Source organism: Cnephaeus nilssonii, assembly GCF_951640355.1.
Source record: "Cnephaeus nilssonii genome assembly, chromosome: 6".
NCBI lineage: Eukaryota > Metazoa > Chordata > Mammalia > Chiroptera > Vespertilionidae > Cnephaeus > Cnephaeus nilssonii.
Window position 1 is genome coordinate 21,689,435 of NC_137077.1, and position 23,514 is coordinate 21,712,948.

Sequence of the window (23,514 nt, forward strand, 5' to 3'; positions counted from 1 at the left end):
GAATTGGTAGTGGTTCTGCTCCACGTTTAATGGGGCTGAAATGGCCAGCCACCCATTAGGTATGCAAGTTCCATAGGCGACTGGAAAAAAAAAGACACTCGTGGCATGTGGCCGCCTTATCCTTGAGAAATATTACAGGGCTTTTGTAGACACTCAGTGATGATTCTCCCACAGAACCCATGAAAGCACAGGAGTAATGTTTCTGGACCCGCATATCATATCATCTGAAAAGCATCTATAGGTACAACTTGTTCTTGGTGCTCGGATATTCCGCTTCGGCTCAGCATACCCGTCCTAAGCCTTCCCCAGGAGGCTTTACACGTTGGCAGGCCCCAAGTCTAAATGACTAACGCCTTACCTAGTGGTTCCCACGAAGGCTCTGCCAGGAGCTTTTCAGTTCATCCTGAGCCAGAGCCTGTCACTCACCCTGGCGACCTGCCCTCCCACCGCCCCGCCCCGCAGGCCTGCACGTTGCCAGCCCTTTGGCTGCCCTCTCCGTCCTCCCCTCGCCTCCTAGTCTGACTGGTTCCCCGAAGCCTGGCCTTGATGCTCCTCTGACACAAACCTGGCTCCTGCCGATGAAGAGCCCACACACTGCTCTCTCAATGCCAACCTGAACGGGTCTAACTTAGAAACAAAGGGAACACGTCTCTATCTCCTGTAAAAACAAGTCATGCATCGGCTTTGAAAGGCGAGTCAGGAGTGGGTGGACAAAGCAAACAACCGGCTGGAACAGAGGTTGGAACCAGGGAGGAGGTGACAACCATTGGTGGGCTATGATAACCACAGAGACGGCATCACCCGGTGTGCCTGGCCCCGTCTGCAAAAGGTTAACGAGGGCCATTAGCTCTGCCGCGCACTCAGGTCACCCAAGCCTCCAAGACAGCGAGTGGCGCAGGGTAAGGGCTCCGTCCCTGGGTGCCAAGGGTCCAAAGTTGAAGAGAATAAAAAACGGGCACATGACAAAGGCTGCTGCCTAGGGGGGGTTGATGACAAATATGTGATACCTTAATCAATAAAGTAATTAAAAAAAAAAAAGGCTGCTGCTGCCTTATCCAATGCTTAGGTGCTCCTGGATCCAGCCCCATTGTTCTCCCCTTCACACCGCTGCCTTCTCCCCGGTTTCTGTCCTTCCCGTTCACACACACACACACACACACACACACACACACACACACACGTTTACAACTAAGAACGTACGGGGCCACAACACCCCCGAAATGACAGCCTCCGACGTGCCATTCAAAGCCAGGGAGGCGCGGCGGCCGCCGGGAAGCCAATGTCCGCTCCTGCCGGGCTCCCGGTTTCGGCGAGCGTCCTTTCCCGCCTTCGGGAGTTGAGGGGAGCGAGGCAACCGTCGACGTTCCCCCTCCTTCTGCTCCGTCTCGGCTCTTCTCCCCTGTTCTCTCCTCACCCCGCCGGTCGGCTCCCCGGGGCCGCTGCCTGCTCTGGCTCCCTCTCCGCCTGGGGGTCCCCTGGAGGCTTTCTTTCCCCCCCCAGGTCCCCAGGCGCTCCGGGAAAACACCTTGTTTTCTCCCCTTTCCACGTCACTTCCCCCCCTTTTTCTCGGAGAGGTGCCTTCCCCACTAGAGGCCAGCACTCGCTCCGTTTCGTCCCTTCGTCCGCGGGGCCGAACTCGGGAGAGAAAGAAGGAGAGAGAGGAGAAAGGGACGGCGAAAGAGGGAGGGGGGGGATCCACCCCGGGCCTGGAGCGCGGAGGCCCGGGAGCGCCGTCGCCATGGCAACGGGCGCCGGCAGGAAACGAGGGACCCGCGGCGGGAGGGGGAGGAGGGCGCCGAGGGGAGGGGGGCCGGGGGAGGGGTCCGCTGCCCCGGAAGCACCTCCCCGCCAGCCCCCCTCCTCCAGCCCGGCCCGCAGCCCCCGGCCGGCAGCCCCCTCCTCTCGGCCCGGCAGGAAGTGACAGGCCCCGAGCGCGTCCCGGAGGCCTGGCAGCCCGCGGCCGGGCCGGACCCGGAGCGGCGGGAGGGGCGGGGTGCCGCGGCCGCGCCGGGCGCCTCCCACCCCGCCCTCGGCGCCCCCGCCCCTCCAGGAAGGGGAGGAGGCGAGGGGGAGCCCGCCGCTGAGGCCGACGAGCCCCCCGCCCAGCCTGGGGTCCCCCTGGCCCATGAGGTGGACGCCCCCCGGGAGCCCTCGGGTGCGGAGCCAGGCGCGAAGGTAACCCCGGCGCCCGCGGGGCTGGGGCGGGGCGGACCCCGGGGGGCTTGGCCGCGCGGGGAGGTCGCTCGGGCCGCCCCGCCGCGGGCTGTGTGACGCCCCAGGTACCTCCCCCGGTCCTCTCCCTGCCCACCTCCGGCGCTCGGCTCGGGGTCCCCCGGCTCGGCCCGCCCTCGTCTTTCCGCTGCTCCCGTCGCCGTGCTGGATGCTGTCCGTCCGTCACCCTCGCCGCTCCTGACTGCTCATTTTCTCATTCATTTTCCCTCCTCTGACTTGGGTTCTCCGCTCCAAGCATGCTCGCTGTCTAGTCATCTCCCCGCTTTTTAGGGTCCGCGGGGGTCCCTCAGCCTCCAGTCCCCCGACTTCTGTCCGCCGCTCCCCTGCCGGTCGCCCCGCTCTCGTCAGCGCAGCTCCCGGCTCACTTGGGTCCGCGCACTCCCGGGGCCGCGCCGGCCGCCCCCTGCCCCCGCCCGGTGTGTCCGATCTCCCTTTGGAGCCTCACTTTCCATCAGGGGTCTCCGGACAGCCAGGGACCCCTGGGCGTCTGCGGCCCCTGTCCCCCGGATTACTTCCATTTCTTTGGCACAGCCTTCCCCGAGCACCCCCTTCTCCCGCCACCCCCTTCCCATGCCCCGTCCTTTCTGCGAGGCAGAGGTTTGTGCCGAGGGAAATCGGTTCCCTCCCCGGAACGCTGGGCTCCGTCGGCCCTGCCCCGGGTCCACGTCCGGATCCTCTCCCAGCCCCTCCCCAGGGGGATCTGTGCTCCTACCCACCCAGCCCGTGCACACCTTTCGGGGGGACCGTGGGCCAGCCGTTCTGGGGACCTCTGTGGGTCAGCTTCTCTCACTCTTTCTCCCCCTTTCACTCGGGAAACTTTTAAGTTCACCGTGCCGCCCAAACTTTTTGTCGTTTTTATTTTCGGTGCTTGGTTTTACAATTCCAACATTGATCACCAACGACTAGGTTTGTGAGCCCCGGGATCCAGGAATCCTGGTTTTGATAACTTCCCTGGGTTTATAGCAAAGACTTCAAAGCCGGTCCCTTTCTTTCCATCTCTCCAGTCATGTCACAATCTGAAGACATTAATAGTAAGGATTGTATTCTGGGGGGGGGGGGGGGGGGAGTGAGGGATCGATCGTATAGTTTATTGGCATTTTCACCTGTGAATGTAGGAATTAGTGCCCCCCCCCCAGCTAGTAAAGGGGTCTCCTGTCTCCGAGTCCCGTCCGTGATCTATACAACTGTGCGTGCTGCCTCTAATCCTTACCCACTTTTTTTCTTCACATGCTGATAATGAGGATTCATGGGTCTGTATCTGTTTAGTGCTTTGATATTTTGGCAAAAGATGTGGGGAGAAGATGGACTGGAGTGGAAGCTGATATGATTTCTCCTTGTATTCGTCCTGGGTTATACTCGTGTCTTCAGTGGCATTTGCTATTTCCAAGTGAAACTGAAGAGATGGGTAGTTCTTGGGGGATACTGCTGCGATCAGGTGATGCTGGGAATGGGATAACAAGAAATCTCCCCAACTCTGCTTAGCAGGCCAAGCGGTTTGATTTTATTGACTTTGTTTGCTTGTTTTGGATGCAGTCATTAAGATAAACCCACCATAATAAAACGGTGGACAGCCCTTAGCACAAATTCTGGGTTGATGTCTACGTTTGTAAACCAGATAGTGCTTTGCTGACCTAATATTTCTAGTGGCCCCTGTTCCTCAGAAGTACAGACTATAGTGTCCAGGTTTAACAAGAGAGAAAAAGTAAGAATGAACAAAGACAAACCTTATCATTTAGAGCTGCCTTGGAGGCATACATGTCTTCTTGTTTCTTTTTTATTTTTTTTTGCCTGGTTTTTACCAGTGAATGTTCGTGTACACCCCAGAGGGTAGATTGCGATCATTTTAGTGGACTAAAAAAAAACTGAATCTTACTCTCTTACTGATTTTCATTACTACCTATTTAATGTTTAATACCTGGGAGTCAGTTGTTAAAACGACATATTACATTCAGTTGTGAAGCCTTTGCAAATGGGGAAACTGAGGTATAAGAAGGGAAAGTGTTGTGAGTAACCTGAGCTGGAACCAGGCCTGAGGTGTTATTAGTAACCTGAGCTGGAACCGGGCAGCCATTTGGGCTCTCTGGGCTGTAGCCTCGCTATTCCACCTCCCAGTTTTATGACTTTCCATGATGTATTTAACATATCTGAATCCTAGGCCCCCTCCTCCATAAAATGAGGACAATGAGTACTCACACTGAATGATCCTGCCTTAATCACAGACTTCTTTCTGGTTTGAAGACATAGCATGTGCTAGTATAAAGACTCGATACTTACTAGGGAAACTTCTTTAATTTCAGAAAACCTCATTTCCACAGTTGTCAAGTGGGGTTGTTATTATTTACCCAACAGCACTGGGAGAGATACTGTATGTGAAGAGAGAGCCTGGCTCTGTGGGAGGAGGCACCTAGTGGCTTTTCAGTAAATGGTCACCGTCGTTAAGATGATGCTGATAAGAATGAGTTAACCATAAGTTTTAAGCAGATGCAGATAAAAATGGGATAGCTATAAGTTTTAAACGGGAAGATTTTAAACTGTTACAGAGTGTTTGGGGAATGTAAAGTGGCCTTAGTATTATGAGGTGCTGTCTTACATTCCGGCTGTTTTATGTTAATGACAGCTATGTTGGAATATGTAAAGGTTGTTTCTTTTGAGACACTGCATAACGTCAAAAGAGGGTGTTGGGTGAGGGGGAAGAGTGTATTGCAGATTTGGTAGTTATAACACTAGAAATTGTGGATTATGGAAGAAGAGGAAGATTCTTATATCTAATTTGAATAACATGTAATAAAAGGTTGAGATCAGGTGTAAATGTTAATCCTTTGCTCCTTTTATCCAGGTCTTGAGTCAGAGCACCAGCCTTGGGGACCCTGGACCACTGTCATGGAGACTGAGAGTGAGCAGAACTCCAACTCCACCAATGGGAGTTCCAGCTCCGGGGGCAGCTCTCGGCCCCAAATAGCTCAAATGTCACTGTATGAACGGCAAGCAGTGCAGGTGAGGCTCAACTCTGAGGGGCTGTGATCTGTGAGCATTGGCGTGGGGTAGGCAAGGGTGCTGGAAGATAATTGCCCTTAGTTGCTTTCCAGAAAACTGGGGGAGTTAGATTAGGTGATGACTAAGGTCCCTGCTAGCCCTGAGAATCTTAGGAATTTATAACAATTTGAGCAAGCAAACAGAGAATGAGATTCAGTCTTTAAACTAAGGTGTTATTTTTTTTGTTTTGTTTTTATACCATTCAGTTCATATAGCTAGATTCTAACCATTTCTCTTCATGGATTGCCAGGTTTTTAATCTTCAGTCTTTTGTATAAATCATTCTGAGTAATGGAGTGTAAAACTCTTTAGATTAAAGCTTTATTTTTAGACAAATAGTAAATTCCATGTTTTTCAAAATCTGGGAATGGGCCTTTTACTTAAAATATTTAGGTTACTAGAATAACTATGCACATCATAAGAATAGCTCTGATTATTAGAGAATATTAATTAACACTAAAACTGAATTACCGGTATCATGTTTATAAACACCCATTAGCATTATACTATAGATATTTGAAAATGCCAGTTGCTTGAAAATTTTACCTGATAGAATCTTTCATAAGCTACTACTTACTCTTATTTTTTCACCCTTTTCAACCCTTTAGGGCTCTATTACCTCTATTGTACCCCTAGAATATGGTCTTTTATTTTCTTCTCTTTACATTAATTGACATCTCATTGATTTTTATCCTGTCTAGTCCCAATTCTTTTTCTTGCTGTATTATGTATTTCCAGATTCCATTTTGGGAAATAAGCGTTCATGTGAGTTACACTGCTTTACTTTTCTTTATATACAAGAATAGAATAGAGCATAGCAGAATTAATTGCTTCTCCACTTTGTGAGGATTATATGAACTTACTGGTTCTCATATAAACAAACTGGACAAATCGGAAGTTGATGATTTAGCCAGACTCCCATCTTCCTTTGTTTCTCTACTTGCCACGAGTCCCTTTCACAGGATCACAGCGATTTGTGTAGAATAGGAGTTGGGAGTGAGTCTAAGTGGGCTGATCTTCTCTTTCTCCTCCTAGGCTCTGCAGGCTCTGCAGCGTCAGCCCAATGCGGCTCAGTATTTCCACCAGTTCATGCTCCAGCAGCAGCTCAGCAATGCCCAGCTGCATAGCCTGGCTGCCGTCCAGCAGGTGAGAGGTCAGCAGCCAGCTGGCCCAAGAGGGAAGGGAATGGTGCTACAGGTGGGTAGGGGCATACCGCATCCTCCACCAAGCCACGCTGGAAACATAGTCTCCTCTTCCTATGCTCCTCCTGTGGGAGGACGAATGGATCTTAGCTGCAGGGGTTGCAGGAAGAACTGGGGAAAAACTCCCTTTTAGAAGTAGGATGGCCATGTCGAGACCTGCACTGTGCAGTGTGGTGGTCACTAGCCATGTGTAGCTTTTGAGTGCTCAAGACGTGGCCAGTTCACATGGGGGCTGTGCACTGAGAATTTGGATTTCAAAGACTTACTAAGGACAAAAAATAAAATATCTTAGTCGTTTACATTGGTTACATGTTGAAATGAGATATACTGGCTTACATAAAATAAAGTGGAAGAGGGTAGAGGAGGATAAATGGTGATGGAAGGTGACTTGACTTGGGGTGGTGAGCACACAATACAAGATGATGTATTATAGAATTGTACACCTGAAACCTATATAATTTTATTATCCAATGCCACCACAATAAATTCAATAAAAAATTAAAGTGCACTTCTCCTGTTTCTTTTTTCTTTTAAAAAATGTGCATACTAGAAAATTACATATGTGGCTCGCGTTATATTTGTATTGGACAACTCTGGGTTAGGCTTACCAGGGACTCGTGATGTGACCTGACCAAAGGTTCTTCCACCTAAAAGAAAGTGGGAGGACAGGTTGCCTGGCTGTCCCAGGAGGGTTATGTGGGAGTTGTTGGGTTAACACATGTGGTAATGCGAGGGTTATTGGCATAGTGAATATACTTGTCCTTGCTCCACAATAGAGTCTCTCAGTTCTTATTGGAAATGTCTATTATGTTTTGTGCCTCTGATTTATTACTGGAAGATTCACAGCCTTTTCCTTTGTTGTTTCTGCTCTTTCTTATTTTCTTTCATCTCTAACAGGCCACCATTGCTGCCAGTCGGCAAGCCAGCTCCCCAAACACCAGCACTGCGCAGCAGCAGACTGCCACCACCCAGGCCTCAGTGAGTGCTGCTTCTCCCCACGGAGCGGCTTCTCTCTTTGGGTCTTCGTCTCTGGGTTAAACTTTGTGCAGCTGATCTGGGAGTGTTTATTGAGCCATCAGTGGTATTTACTGCCCTTATGTAGAGAAAGTTTGTAAAAGGCAAAGTGACCAACTTGGATCTGTATGCGTCTTAATGAGGAGGTCTAAGAAAGGAGAAAGAAAATGCTGGGGAAGAAGAAGACCTAGTAAAGGGAAGGGGCTAATCTCTGGACCCTTCAATGACAAGTAAAATTTGTTCCGTTTCGTTCCTTTGCCTTTTCAACTGTTAGCTAGTGGTTAGGCCCCGTTTGTTTACTTTGGTAATACCCTGGAGTAGCCAGGATGACAGTTGTGGATAGGAAGGTATTCATTTTCCCCTGACTGTATGAAAGTGAGATATTCTGTTCTTGACCGGGTCACTCTGAATTTATCAGTCATTTACATTTCCTTTTATGTCTCCTAAATCCTTAGTCCTGGTTCCTTTCTATACCGCACAGATCAATCTGGCCACCACGTCGGCCGCCCAGCTCATCAGCCGATCCCAGAGTGTGAGCTCTCCCAGTGCTACCACTTTGACCCAATCTGTGCTACTGGGGAACACCACCTCCCCACCCCTCAACCAGTCCCAGGCTCAGATGTATCTACGGGTAAGCCACAGACACAACTGCCAGTGTCCCAGGGGCATAATGGTTTTGTCCCTGGCTAGGACTTGAGCAAAAGTTGTTTTATTTAACCATAGTTACCCAGCTGTTTTAAGACAAGCTGATCTACTTCTTCCTTACTTATCTCTAGAAGTAATGCTCAGTATTCACAGGTAGCCTGCAGATTACATGGAGATCTCAAGTTAGAAGATGCTCACCTTAACATTTGACTACATTAGCATCAGATACTCTGATCTTTAGGCCTATGGCTCAAGTACACAAATCCTGAGTGTTCTCTTAGCCTATCTACTTACTGTACATAAATACTTGTTCTGAAATTCTCATTGTCTCAGCTTCTTTCATGTTTGACTCTTGGTTATCAACCTGTAGTTTTATACACATTCCAGGTTTTCTTCTGGATGATTCATCACATATGGAGCATAAGGGTCTCCTGGGTTGGTGTGGAAAGGGGCAGGACTTCGCTGTTTCGTATCTTCTGTTTATTTTGTCTTGTGGTCCTTCCCTTCCATTTCTTCTGTCTTTCTTCTTTTCCTCTTGTTCTCTTTCCTCTGCTCTTCCTCCTCTCCTTGCCAGCCACAGCTGGGAAACCTATTGCAGGTAAACCGGACCCTGGGCCGGAATGTGCCTCTAGCCTCCCAGCTCATCCTGATGCCTAACGGGGCAGTGGCTGCAGTCCAGCAGGAGGTGCCATCTGCTCAGTCTCCGGGAGTTCATGCAGATGCAGATCAGGTCAGTGGCAGCATTGACCTGTGGACGGGCACTGGGGAGGATGAAGGGAACGACCACAGACTAAGGCCCACCCTTCTGCCTCGTTACCACTTTTCAGGATTCTTATTTTTTTTTGCCTTTAATTTCTATAGAACTTGAATCCCTTACAACTTTTGAGTTATTTGAATTAGGCAGGAAAATAGATTTGACTGAAAATAGCCCTCTGGATCTGGGAAGTCTTATTTTTAACATAGGGCTGATTTCCTTAACATTTTTTTTTTTTTTTTTTTAGCCTTCGATGGCTCAGTTTATTCAGGAAGTCTTTAATTCTCTCTTCTTGCAGTACTGTCTCTGGAAGATGAGGGATGGTTGAGGGAATTCTGTTCCATAGATGTTAAGCTGACATGGCTGAGTTGCTGGCAGAATATTTGATTCCTTCTCTTTATGAGTTCCTGTAGCTCTCTCTGCTTCTGCTCACAGTGTAGTCCCAGTGAAATCTTTCTCACCATTGCTTCTCACCATGCCTTATCTCCCTGCCTCCAAATATATATAAATATATATAAAGTGTTAGTGTTGTATACATATTTTGAGCCTGAATTTTTTTTATCTTCTTATGAATGGGATATAAACTGGGATCTCATAATACTTATTTTTATTTTAGTTTATCAGTTAGCAAGTAAATATTGAGTTTTCTATTGATGTGCTCAGATGTATACTAGAAACTTAGGAGGGCTGATAATAATTATGTGTCAAGTCTTTATAAAGAGCTTGGAGAACCAAGAAGTACAAAAGTAAATTGCTCTAACTTTGAGTGACACAAGTAGAGAAGAGTGGCTGCATTACTTCTCAGTGACTCTTGGGATACTTGAGCAAATTTTTGGAAGATGGGTATGATTTGATTTGGAGTAAAAAGAAAAGAAAACTGGAGACAGAACAGTAATGTGTAAGGCATAATTTCACATACGTGACTATGAGTTGCGGTGAGTGGATTAAGAGGAGACAACATGCTTGATGATAGAAAAGGTCATTGTTAGGGAGAAGTCTGAAAGCCAAGTAACTCCATAGGTAACAGTGGTCATTGCTGGTTGTTGAATAGCTGACTAATAGGATAAGGCAAGTACTTTAGGAAGAATCATCTAGAAATATGTGCCTGGTGAAGAAAGAAAAATTAGGGAACCTACTAAGAAATGGTTGGGGTCACCCTAGGTGATTTGGCTCAGTGGATAGAGTGTTGGCCTTCAGACTGAAGGGTCCGAGGTTCCATTCCGGTCAAGGGCCCCTGTCCTGGTTGCGGGCTTGATCTCCAGTAGGGGGTGTGCAGGATGCAGCCGATTGATGATTCTCTCTCATCACTGATGTTTCTATCTCTCTCCCTCTCCTTCCTCTCTGAAATCAATAAAAATATATTTAAAAAATAGAAATGCTTGGGGTCATTTAGTGAGAAGGTCAGACCTTTGTTTTAGACTCTGGTAATAGTAGTAGGATCAGAGGATGTGGTTGAGACTGCTTCTATATCCAGTTGTTTTATTTATCCATCTACTCATTGAGTGTCAACATGTGGAGGGACAGAGTAGTGGTTAAAATGTGAATCTGATGTTTGGCTCAGATTCCAGCTTCATGACTTATTATATAACCCTAGGCAAATGACCTAACATCTTTTGGCCCGTTTCTTCATATATGAAACATCTACGATATTATAAAATATCTACCTCAAGGTGTATTGTGAAGACTAAATGAGTTGATATGTATAAGTGTTTGAACAGTGCCTGGACATAATGAGTGTTAAGAGTGCAAGCTATCATTATTATATATCAGACATTCCTTAGCCTTGAATGCCCTTCAGACATCGAATAAATAATCACCTGGATGGTTTGATAATTGCTTCATTAGAAAGTACTGAGTGCTCTGAAAGGGAGTTAATGTAGCCTTGGGAAGGCCTCCCTGAGAAGGTGACAGTTAAATTGGGTCTGTAGAAGTTGGTCAGGTGAAGACATTGAAGGAATGGTGAAGGCAGAGGAACCTCATGTCCCAAGATCCTGAGGAGGGAAGGAGTATTATATATTTGAGGAATTGAAAGAAGACCTGTGTTCCTGGAGTTTGGCAAAGAGGATGGAGATGATGCCTGAGATGGTCAGAGAAACCTCATCTTGCAAGACCTTGGGTGCTGTGTTTAGAATTTGGAGCTTTATCTGAAAGGCAGTGGGAAGCTTTGGAAGGATTTTAAACATGGAAGTGACATGAGAGATTCGATTTTTGATTTAAAAAAATTTTTAAGACTGTTGGCTCCTCTATGGAAGATAAATGGAAATGGTTTGAGTGAATATGGGAAGAGCACCATCATAAATGGTAGTTGTTGAGATGGACAGAAATGAATAGATTTGAGAAAAACTTAGGAGGTTATTAAAAAAGAACTCATTCAGTGGTAGAGAGTTGATGGAGATGCCTGAGGTGAGCTGTGGCACTGCAGAGAATTGGCTGGTAGTGATATTTATGAGATGAACGTTGGAGAAGTGGATTTGGGGTGAAGTTCACTTTTGGATATGCTGGTTTAGAAGTGCTTGCTACCCAGAAGAAGATACTGGATCAGCAGTTTTTATGTGGTGCACGAGCTCTGAGTTGGAGGTAAACATTCAAGAGTAGTAGGCATATAGATGACAATTGAAATCAAGGGAGTGTTTGAAATTTCTTAGGGATATGGTATGGATTGAGAAGAAAAGAGCCTTTCAGATGGAGCCCTGAGGGTTAGGATGAGCCCTTAGAAAATAGAGGAGTTTGAGGTTGAGTAAAGGTTGATGACTGGCTAAGGGGAGTAGTAAAGAGTGACTGACAGAGACAAGAAAAATCTGGATTGTGTGTCATGAAGACAAAGGGTCAAAATGGAACAAGATTGGCAAGGGTCCTTCATCAAGTGCAGTAGGGATGGCAAGAAAGATGGAGTCACCGACATGGATGAGAGCTAGTTCAGTGGAGTCATGGGGTGACGCAAATGACTGGATAGTGGGAATAGTTGCAGTGAATGTAAACAGTTGTTAAGAGTTTAGCAGTAGCCCAGCCAGTGTGGCTCAGTGGTTGAACGTCGACCTATAAACCAGGAGGTCACGGTTCAATTCCTGGTCAGGGCACATGCCTGGGTTGCGGACTCAATCCCCAGTGTGGGGTGTGCAGGAGGCAGCCGATAGATGATTCTCATCATTGGTATTTCTGTCTCTCCCTCTCCCATCCGTTCTGAAATCAATAAAAAATGTCTTAAAAAAAAAAAAAGAGTTTAGCAGTAACAGAAAAGAGGATGAAACTGGGGGAGGGGAAGTGAGGTTCCAGGATGCTGATGGAAGGGAGCCAATAGAGGAGAGATTGAAGAGACAGGAGAAAATTGATTATATAAGCTTCTTGAAAAGTAGGAAGGATAGAAGGAGAGAAGGGAGAAGTAAGCGATGGGTGCTTTTGCAGCTGAATGTATAGGTTTGGTGGTGGAACTGATGAAGCATCATGCTCATATAATGGTTTTATTGTTTCCACAGGGGTGGGTGAGAGGGGAAAGAGGAAGTTGTTCTCATGTATAGGGAAAGTAGAAATGTTTTAAGTAGCCATTATGGAAAGGAAGCTGACTAGAAAAAAACTGTATAATTGCCAGATAATATTAAGTGCCCCAGCACCCAATCCTGATGATTCTTGTAAACCATTCTCTAAAGCTATCATCTCTTCTTCTTTACTCCTACTGCCTGAATCCAGGTTCTTTTCATTTTTTACCTGAATTACTATACTAGTTTTCCAATTGGCCTCTTGACTTCAGCCTTTTTCTACTTCTAATCCTCTTCCACATTACTGTCAGAACAAGTTTTCTTAGAAAATATATGTTGTTATTAGCATTTTAAATTGAACTTCTGATATGCAGAATTTGATAAATCATAACCCTTGGCTCATGACATTCTCATTAATGGTCCATTCATGGTGCACTTTTATTTATTTACTCAGTAAGTTTTAATAATACAATAAGCAATCTCAGTTTCATCTACTGCCTGCCTCTACCCAGGGTGAAGACATTCTGATTCCTACTAGTAAATTCATCCTTCCTTTGTGTCTCTTTTTATATGGTTTTATTGTATTTACATATAATAAAGACATTTTTATAATGGAAAATTTTAAACATATAAAAATATGAATCTCTACGTACTTACCATCTAGCTTCAACACTGATGAACACATGGCCAATATTTTTAGGCCTTACACACACACACACACACACACACACACACACACACACACACACAAGGGTTGGCAAAAGTAGATAAATAATAACAATAAATAATACAAGAGTAAACTTTTTTATACTCATAACTGTAAACCTACTTTTGCCCACCCCTGTGTATAAAAATATATAAAAAATACATTTTATTTTAAAGGTATTTGTGCTCTTCTCAATCCATAAAGTGCTGTATGCAATCTTTGAGAATGCTTTCTTAATAGCTATTGTCATGATCCATCCATATTGTTGTATGTCATTGTACTTTATTAATTTTGATATCCATATAACAGTCCATTGTGTGAATATTATATAGTTCATTTATCTTCTCTTCTGATAATGGCCATTTGGGTTGTTCTAGGCACTTGTTACTAGGAATAGTGCTGTTGTGAACATTTTTATACATGCCTCCAGTTGTACACAGCAAGGGTTTCTCTTCAGGAATTCCTGGAGTATAGCATGTGCGAATGTTCATTTTAGGATATGATGCCAAACTGTTTTCCATAGTTGTTGTACTCATTTCATGTACATTTCCATCAGCAATGTTTAAAAGAATGGTTTCAACTGTAGATTTGATCATGTTTATTCTGATTAATATTCTTCAGTGGCTTCCTGTAATCAATTAGGTACTCGTCATTCCTTCTCTCTATTCATATTTTGGAGTACTTACTATGTGTCCGGAACTGTGCTAGGTGCTGGGAATGCAACAATGAAGACGATAGATACACGTTCTGTTTCCAAACTGAAGTTCAGACTCTCCTTATTTTAACACACCAAGCCCTTCATGATCTGGCACCTTTCTACCCGCCTCGCCTCAGCCTACCTTCCTAGTTTCATTTCTTGCCACTCCCTCTAACCCACTCCAAACATAAATGAAATATTTATAATTTCCAAAAATGCTATTCTTTTTCTTGGCTCAATGGTGTTGCAAATGTTACCTATATCTTCAAACTCTCACCTTCACTATTACCGATTGGGCCTCAGGTCAAGCATCACCTGTGTTAGGAAGTCCTCCCTAATCTTGTATTCTGAGTTACTCTTCCTATTCTGGGCTCCCATAGCACTTTGTGCATACCTGTGCATAGTGTCATATCGTTATTGGTGATTTTCTTGTCTTTCTTTTCTAGTAGAAAGTACTCATTAGTAGCAGGGATTGTGTCTTTCATCTCTGCATTCCCAGTACCCAGTGTAATACCTGAAGCATAGTAGGTATTTGGTAGATATTGAATGAATGAATGAATGAATGAATGAATGGAGAGAAAAGGGAAAATCTGAGACATTTTGAAGGAATAAATGACTGTACTTGGTGATAGATTTGATACTGAATAAAGGAGACTGAAAAATAATATTTGATGTAAATTTTTCCCTGGGTGACTGGAAAGCCTTTAATGTATATATTTGGGAAATGGAGCATACAAGTTGAGGTGGGCTGTGGAATATCTGTAGCGATCTTTGCTGCTTCTGAATCTGTCACTGAAATCTTTGACCCTAGTGCCTCTTGTTCACCTTTTCTCAGTCTTGTTCTTCTTATCTTTCAGGTGCAGAACTTGGCAGTGAGGAACCAACAGGCCTCAGCCCAAGGACCTCAAATGCAAGGCTCTACTCAGAAGGCCATTCCTCCCGGAGCACCCCCTGTCTCCAGCCTCTCCCAGGGCTCTAGCCAGGCCCTCGCTGTGGCTCAGGCTTCCCCGGGGGCCTCAGGCCAGTCCCTCAACCTTAGTCAAGCTGGTGGAGGCAGTGGAAATAGCATCCCAGGGTCCATGGGTCCAGGCGGAAGTGGCCAGGCCCCTGGGGGCTTGGGGCAGCTGCCTTCCTCAGGAATGGGGGGTGGTGGGAGCTGTCCCAGGAAGGGCACGGGAGTGGTGCAGCCCTTGCCTGCAGCCCAAACAGTGACTGTGAGCCAGGGCAGCCAGACAGAGGCAGAAAGTGCGGCAGCTAAGAAGGCAGAAGCGGATGGGACTGGTCAGCAGAACGTGGGCATGAACCTGACACGGACAGCTACACCTGCTCCCAGCCAGACCCTTATTAGCTCAGGTAAACAATCATTTCTCATTATGTCATTATTCTCAGAACCGTTTGAAAGCTTCAGGATACATTTCTTTCTTTGCCTTTTTCTTGCTTCTCCTTGTCACATCACCCTTGATCATATTGGTCCAGGGAGCAGGAGGACAGGCAACAGAGATCTTTTCTGTTTCCACCAGGCAGCAATCACTTTACAAGTTGCCTTAGGCCCTGAGTTCTTTAGTTTACTTTCTCTACCTATTCATTCACCCAGTTCTTATTCAGTTGCGTACTATGTTCTAGGACGGCCAGGGTTACATCTCTGAAAAATAGATCCCCTGTCCTCATGGAGCTTAACAATCTAGCATAAAGGATGAATACTCTCCTCATCTGTGTTTAATGGTGGTTAGGTAGCCCAGTGTAGAGCAGGGGTTGTATAAGTGTCCTAGGGCACTTAGGACTAGCATATAGAGCCCTGGTTTAATATAGTCAACTTGTGCCTGGCTGGTGTGGCTCAGCATTTGAGCATTGACCTATGAACCAGGAGGTTACAGTTCCATTCCCGGTCAAGGCACATGCTCGGGTTGTGGGCTGGATCCCCAGTGTGGGGCATGCAGGAGACAGCCGGTTCATGGTTCTCTCTCATCATTGATGTTTCTATCTCTCTCTCTCCTTTTCTCTCTAAAGTCAATAATATATATATATATATATATATATATATATATATATATATATATATATACACACACACACACACACACACACACACACACAGTCATCTTATGATCATCTGTGTCAATGATAAGGGTGAAAAAGAATTAATATAATAACCCCAAATAGTTTATACTTGCTTTCAGATTCTGGTTAGATATAGTTAGATATGTGTACCTTACTTGGTAATGTTTTTCTTTTTACTTGGTAATGTTTAATTTTACCTTCCTTGTTTCTAGCACTTTAGTTGTTGCTACATATGGATAATTTATTTACAAAAGTTAATTATCAGTTGTGTTGCTAATAACTTAGTATTTACATACTATAGCAGTTCTGTTTCCAAAGTGCTTTCATAACAGATATGTTTTCTGGACAGTCTGGTAGGCGTATGAGCGGGGAGTGAGGTTGTCACCTCATTTACAGTGGTGGAAACTGGGCAAAGTCAGAACCTTCGGCTGCTGCCTCCCGAGACTTCTCACGGTGGGGACCTAAACTGATGAGTCTTAAAAACTAACATTCGTGCAAAGATGTTTGTATATTTACCTCCATGGACATTTATTCTTTTAGTGACAGTTAAGTGTTTCTAATGTGCTGGGCTGGATTCGAGGGAAGTAAAAATGAATAAAACATGGACTCAGCCTTGAGGAACTCAGAGTCCATTCACATAGAAGATGGGCCAACTTACTTGACTGAGTTCAAAGTAACAGGATTTAAGTATAGCAAAGGAAATAAAAGTTAGGTACATGTAAGAAATTACTGGAGGTCATTAAACGACTGAACAAGGGAGTTCTTCTCTTGAGATCTTTAAGATTGGAGATAGTAATATCTGGCAATGTCTGACTCAGGAAAGAGAATGAATGAGGTGATCTCTTAGGTCCTTCTAGGTTAGATTTCCATCCATTGTGTGATTCCAAAATGGTACAATTTGGAAAGGCGATTTTACTTCCCATAATGATGATTATTTTCTGCTTTTCTTCCTTTTTGTTCCATTCTGGACGTGGTTCCTATAGCCACCTACACACAGATCCAGCCCCATTCCCTGATTCAGCAACAGCAACAGATCCACCTCCAGCAGAAACAAGTGGTGATCCAGCAGCAGATTGCCATCCACCACCAGCAACAGTTCCAGCACCGCCAGTCTCAGCTACTCCACACAGCCACACACCTCCAGTTGGCCCAGCAGCAGCAGCAGCAACAGCAGCAGCAGCAGCAGCAGCAAGCCACAACTCTCTCTGCCCCTCAGCCACCACAGGTCCCACCTACTCAGCAGGTCCCACCTTCCCAGTCCCAGCAGCAAGCCCAAACCCTGGTTGTTCAACCCATGCTTCAGTCTTCACCCTTGTCCCTCCCACCTGACCCAACTCCCAAGCCACCCATCCCTCTCCAGTCCAAACCACCTATAGCACCGATCAAGCCTCCTCAGTTAGGGCCTGCTAAGATGTCAGCTTCCCAGCAACCACCACCCCATATCCCTGTGCAAGTTGTGGGCACCCGACAGCCAGGTACGGCCCAGGCACAGGCTTTGGGGTTGGCACAGCTGGCAGCTGCTGTGCCTACTTCCCGGGGGATGCCAGGCACAATGCAGCCTGGTCAGGCCCATTTGGCCTCTTCGCCACCATCATCCCAGGCTCCTGGTGCACTGCAGGAGTGCCCTTCCACATTGACCTCTGGGATGACCCTTGCTCCTGTGCAGGGGACAGCACATGTAGTAAAGGGTGGGGCTACCTCCTCCTCACCTGTGGTAGCCCAGGTCCCTGCTGCCTTCTACATGCAGTCTGTGCACCTGCCGGTGAGTGATGTCTGATGGTTTGGAGGGTACTGTCACTCTCTTTTTTTTTAATTAAAAGAAACATTTATTGATTGATTGGTTTTAGAGCGATAGAGAGGGATATGTTGCTACACTTATTTATGCATTTATTGGTTGATTCTTCTATGTGCTCTGACCGGGGATTGAACCTACCTACAACCTTGGCGTGTCAGGATGACACTCTAACCAACTGAGCAACACAGCCAGGGGGGCACTGTGGCTGAGTAGAATTAGAGCTTAACTTAGTAGGGGAATGAAGAGTTTAGAAAGTATTTATTTATTTGTTCCTTGTGTGTGAGAGATTAATGGAAACTTAAGATACTGGTATTCTTTTTGTAAGAGAGAGCGATGTTAATGTATATAATATCTGAACTTCATACTCCTAAATCTGCTACTGAAGTCATTCTTGGTTTTTGGATCTGTACTAGGTTAGATCAAGATAGCTGTAGCCACCTAAATAATCTTTAGAAAACAACAGTTCTTAGTTGGGCCATATGAATCCAGGGTCTCAAGGTCTATGTCAGGACTAATGAACATTGCATTTTCTTTTGTCCTGAGGTGGAAGTTAAACTTCTTGGGAACGACCAGGAATTTTAATGTACCGTGAGAAGTATACAAATTGGGGATCTGGAACTAAGGAAATTTTCTCTGAAAATATGGAGTATTTATGGTTCCTTATCTTTTACTTATAACTCTTGGTTTCTTTTCTGTTCTGTTCTTTATAGGGCAAGCCCCAGACATTGGGTGTGAAACGCAAAGCTGAGTCTGAGGAGGAAAGAGATGATGTCTCCACATTGGGTTCCCTACTTCCTGCCAAGGCATCTCCGGTGGCAGAGAGCCCGAAGGCCATGGAGGAGAAGAGCAGTTTTGGAGGTGAGAGACTGACTCCTCAGGGCTGTTGGAGTCCACAGAGATCAACGTGCTGAGTGAGGGAGCTAACAGTTAAGTCTGGTTCCGTAGAGTATGGGTCTGAACTTGGTGGACAAATGAGTAGATTGAGAAAACGGAATCCAGGGTGAATGAGCAAAGGTGAACATGCAGCCCGGCTGGTGTGGCTCAGTGGTTGATTGTGGACCCATGAACCATGAGTCACGGTTCGAATCCCGGTCAGGGCACATGCCCATGTTGCTGCTCGATTCCCAGTAGGGGGCATGCAAAAGGCAGCTGATGGATGATTCTCATCATTGATTTTTCTATCCCTCTCTCCTCCTCCCTTCCTCTCTCTGGGAAAAAAAAAAAAGGTGAACATGTATTATTGTCAAAGATTAGGCTGGCTTGGCTAATAGATGGGTCAGTTACATTATCCCATATCTGTTCCTTAATTTGTGTTTATTTTCCAGAAAAAGTTGAATCAGTGACCAATGTGAATGCTAATACCTCAAGCAGTGAACTAATATCCTTGGCTCCTGCCCCATCAGCACCACCTCCTACACTAGCCATGGTGTCCAGACAGATGGGCGACTCAAAACCCCCACAGGCCATTGTGAAGCCCCAGATTCTCACCCACATCATTGAAGGCTTCGTTATCCAGGAAGGAGCAGAACCTTTCCCGGTGAGGGCAGGGCCGGAAGATGGGATTTTCAAGTCGGGGGCTTGGACTGACTGTTGTCTTTTCAAATGCCACTAAAATCAGAAGGCTCAGAACTATTTAGTTACTAGAGAATGATTCAGTTCTGCTGTTCATTTGGTGAGTTGTAAAGGAAGGAAGGGAAAATGAAATAATATGTGGACTAGAAAATGAAAGTTTTGGGAAGAGGAGAAGAAAAGGCAGGAGGTGACCTTAAAAGCTGTAATATTTTGTTAGACAAACTAGGTTTGGTTTACAATGAAGAGAATTGTGGTAGAAAGTTAATGGACTATTCTAAGTACCACGAGTTGCAAAACTAGAATGTAGGTATTCTGACTGCTAGTGCATTCCCTCAACTTAGTAAGGAAAAGGACAAAACAGGGAGCCAGGGTAAGAATCTGTTCTCCAATGTTTGTCTGAAAAAAGCCTGTTATAGACTCTTGATTCCTGTATTGAAAATGATTCTCTCTGAACCAGACTTGACCATTAGCTTAGAAATCCAGCAAAGGCATGAGGGTAAGAAATGCTGGGGAAAGCTATGGAGAAGCAGAAAGGAATTAGGCCAACTTAACTGTGACCTTTTTCTGGGACAGGTGGGTTGTTCTCAGTTACTGAAAGAGTCTGAGAAGCCTCTACAGACGGGCCTCCTGACAGGGCTGAATGAGAACCAGTCATGTGGCCCCTTGGGAGGGGACAGCCCATCTGCTGGTAAGTATTTACTTAGAGACCCGTCTGGGGAAGGAGGCTCATGCAGATGTGTTTGAAGACTCAGTATAAAGTAGTAATCATCAGTTTAAAGTGGGAATTATATAATGTGCATCCAGACACAGACACTGTATCACATACTAGAATATGTAGATCACACAAAAGGAATTCCACAGGATTAGGGGGAATTTTGTCAGGCTAAAATAAGCTGTTAAATTATTTACTGTAAGGGTATATTTTTCAAAAGATAATCTAAGTAAAATAGGATATTTCTAAATTTCCAGTTCTCTTTAGGTTTTATAATCTATATTAAAGACTCTTATTTACATTTCCTTTCTGCTTTTGGAAACTATGGGAGAGGGATATCTTTCTAGGCATTAGTGATTAGTTCCTTTCTCCTGTTCAGAAATGCCGTCTTGTTTGAAATCTGAGAGTATAAATTGGGATAAAATTAGTAATCAAAATAGAAATAGTCTAGCTTAAGGATAGGAAGACTGAAATGAACATGCCTTTATGATTCTGGAATTTGAACTTTATGCTTTAGGGTGGTGTAGGTCTTTGGGGGGAAATTCGGAGAGTAATTAGAGTCCCGCTCTGGGCCTCCTGAGGGTTTGAGCAGCAGCAGAAACCCATGGCAGCTTTCGAGTGATGCCTTGTTTTTCAGAGCTCGATAAGAAGGCGAATCTCCTGAAGTGCGAATACTGTGGGAAGTACGCCCCTGCAGACCAGTTTCGAGGCTCCAAGAGATTCTGCTCCATGACTTGTGCCAAGAGGTACTGGAGGCACCCCCTCCTCACCTTCAGCAGTGGCTTTTTCATCTAATATTATAGCCCTTCCCTAAGATCATCAATCTCACAGCTGATACTTGAATGTCTCCTTTGATTTCATAGCCTCCCTCAAATCAGCTCTTAAAATACTAATTCACCTTCAGCTTAGGGTAACAAGGTAGTTTTCTGTAGCACCTTTGATCTACATGTGCCTGATCTGTAGGTATAATGTGAGCTGTAGCCACCAGTTTCGGCTGAAGAGGAAAAAAATGAAAGAGTTTCAAGAAGTCAATTATGCTCGTGTTCGTCGGCGTGGACCCCGCCGCAGCTCCTCTGACATCGCCCGTGCCAAGATCCAGGGCAAGCGACACCGGGTGAGCTGCTGTCCCAGTGCCACCTACTTTTAAAATGGGCCTAACCAGTGTGAGATCAGAGCTCTGGTTTTGCATTGATTGCCTTACTCAGATTCCAAGATCCTGACTTGTTTTTTCTCCTCTCCTCTGATTACTGGTTTATGTATCCATTAATCCTTACATTACATTTGAGTAGGGAACATCTAGCTCATTGGTAGAAGGGGAGAATCAAGATTGATAGTTTATACTTGAAAGGTACTTGAGAGTAGACAGGTGACTGGACATTTGCAAATGAAATACAAATTACTTCACTTGTGGTAAGATTCACTTTTCCTTCATGCCCGATATGAACCCAAATGCAGGGCGGTTGGGGAGGGCAGAGGAAACTTATTCATGGCCTCACTGTTTTTCGGTTTTCTTTATAGGGTCAAGAGGACTCTAGCCGGGGTTCAGATAATTCCAGTTATGATGAAGCACTCTCTCCAACATCTCCTGGGCCTTTATCAGTGAGAGTGGGGCATGGAGATCGAGACCTCGGGAACCCCAATACAGCTCCACCTACCCCAGAATTACACGGCATCAACCCTGTGTTCCTGTCCAGTAATCCCAGCCGTTGGAGTGTAGAGGAGGTGTATGAGTTTATCGCTTCTCTACAAGGTACTGAGGGCCTATCCAAAAGAACTCAGGTCACATATATAGTTTTCCTGAGCTCTTCACACAGGCCTTGAGAACAGGGAACATAACTGACTTTTAAGCAGTAGAGGCTTGAAGGCTGTACTTATATTTATTCAAGTTACATGCCCACAGGCTGGTCTACTGATTCCATCTGGATTGTCATCCTCTGTTATGTCAGCAGTTTCAGTGTTTTTCATCTCCTATGATTCAGCTTTCTTACCAATAATTTTTGGATAAAGCACATTTTTATGTGTGATTGTGATACCTCCCATGGATAGACTTTTTCAGTGGAGAAGGGGATTAGAAAGTAAGGGGCCATTGTTGCCCCACTCTCTTCAAAGCAGGAATGTTTATGAGCTATTCTTGACAAAGGGATGGTTTTCTCCAGAAACCACCCTGCCCTTTTTGCTATTTGTCTGAGTTCTGTGCTCTGAAACAAGTGTCACAAAGGCTCATTTGAACTTTTCTTGCCAGTGTAAAAGAAAACATTTATTTTTGTTCCCACCATTTCCCCCCCACCTAAGGCTGTTTTGAATGAGGTTATTTCTATGGTTGGAACTTAGTTCCTCCATGATCTTGGCTTTCTTTTAAATAGCCAGTTGCTGATTTCCTTTTCTTCCAAAGCTTGTCATCTCAAATCTTCATATTACTGAATTTGGGACACATACTTTGGGATTAACCATTGCTACGTTTGCATGTTTTTCAAGTCTTCCCCTCCTATGTGGTGCTACCATATACTTTCTCATACATATTCCCATTTTCTTCTAGGCTGTCAAGAGATTGCAGAGGAGTTTCGTTCCCAGGAGATTGATGGACAGGCCCTCTTATTACTTAAAGAGGAACATCTTATGAGTGCCATGAACATCAAGCTGGGCCCAGCCCTCAAGATCTGCGCCAAGATCAATGTCCTCAAGGAGACCTAAGGTGGCCTTCTTGCACAAAGCAGCCTAAGGCAGACACTCCCCATTGTCCAGGCTATAACCTGCCTGGTGCCTGCAGACTTTACAGGGAATAAATAACTTTCCCAATTACATGAATCTGTGGAGGGGATTACTAAGACAGGGAAGGAAAGCGCAAGAATCGGTTGCTGGTGCTACATGGTGGAGCTTGGACATTTTCTCTGGGTTCTACATTTTCTAAAATCTTTATAGTTCTTACATTTTCATCTACCCTCTTCCAGTCTTTATAAAAATGAACTCTATAGAGAACGAGCACTGCTCAGCCTTTTCCTGGAGTGGAGTAGCCAGGGTCTCAGTTCTCCAGGAAGATACAGTATGGTAAGGCAAGGAAATGGGTGGAAGGTAGGTGCACCTCCCCAATGGGAGGAGGGGGGTTCTTCTAGCTTGACACAGCGGTAAAATCCAGTACTCCCTCTGGATCGTCTGACTGTAGCTATGGCCGTTTTCTTTGTCATCACTCACTCCCTTACTATTAAACATTTTCTCCTCCATCCATGGCAGGCTCACCAGCTAGTGGAGGCACTTGGCTGGCATCATTCTGATTTGCTGCAGGGACTAAAAGTGTTTGGTACACATGTGGCTGTTGTCCTTCCTGTATCCCCCCTACTCCCTTCCAATTTATCTGTTCTACCTTTTTAGTTCCAACTCTGCTGTGTCCTATAGCTTTATAAAACAGGAGTGTGTGGAGCTGAGGTCAGGAGGATAAATGCCTGCCCTAGGCGCTATTCCTTATACAACAAAAACATTCAATATTTTTTTCCTCTCCAGTAAAAGGATAAAAATTGGTCTCAGTTGTCTCTTACTCTAATCCAGTGTTTCTAGTCTCTACCTTCTTTCACACAAATGACTAGGCCAACATGTTGTTGTTGTTTTTTAATCTTTCAAGTGTTTTTGT

The 23,514-nt window shown here is 45.3% G+C and overlaps 1 protein-coding gene across 4 annotated transcripts; it reads left to right on the forward strand.

Annotated features, from left to right (window-relative positions):
• Positions 1 to 1,861: 1,861 nt before the first annotated feature.
• PHC1 (polyhomeotic homolog 1) lies at positions 1,862 to 23,388 on the forward strand. Of its 4 annotated transcripts, none has more exons than XM_079775313.1 (15): positions 1,862 to 2,175; positions 5,069 to 5,226; positions 6,300 to 6,410; positions 7,364 to 7,444; positions 7,962 to 8,111; positions 8,700 to 8,855; positions 14,613 to 15,108; positions 16,797 to 17,575; positions 18,319 to 18,466; positions 18,934 to 19,145; positions 19,754 to 19,868; positions 20,530 to 20,638; positions 20,856 to 21,006; positions 21,411 to 21,642; positions 22,429 to 23,387. In XM_079775313.1, the coding sequence occupies exons 2-15, from the start codon at positions 5,113 to 5,115 to the stop codon at positions 22,581 to 22,583; spliced, it is 3,009 nt and encodes a 1,002-aa protein (XP_079631439.1). In that variant the 5' UTR covers positions 1,862 to 2,175; positions 5,069 to 5,112; the 3' UTR covers positions 22,584 to 23,387. The 4 variants fall into 4 exon arrangements, with proteins under 4 accessions (XP_079631439.1, XP_079631437.1, XP_079631438.1 ...); XM_079775311.1 differs by lacking the exon at positions 1,862 to 2,175 and adding an exon at positions 2,235 to 3,263 and having other exon boundaries at positions 22,429 to 23,388; XM_079775312.1 differs by lacking the exon at positions 1,862 to 2,175 and adding an exon at positions 2,235 to 3,263 and having other exon boundaries at positions 8,724 to 8,855.
• The last annotated feature ends 126 nt before the right edge of the window (positions 23,389 to 23,514 follow it).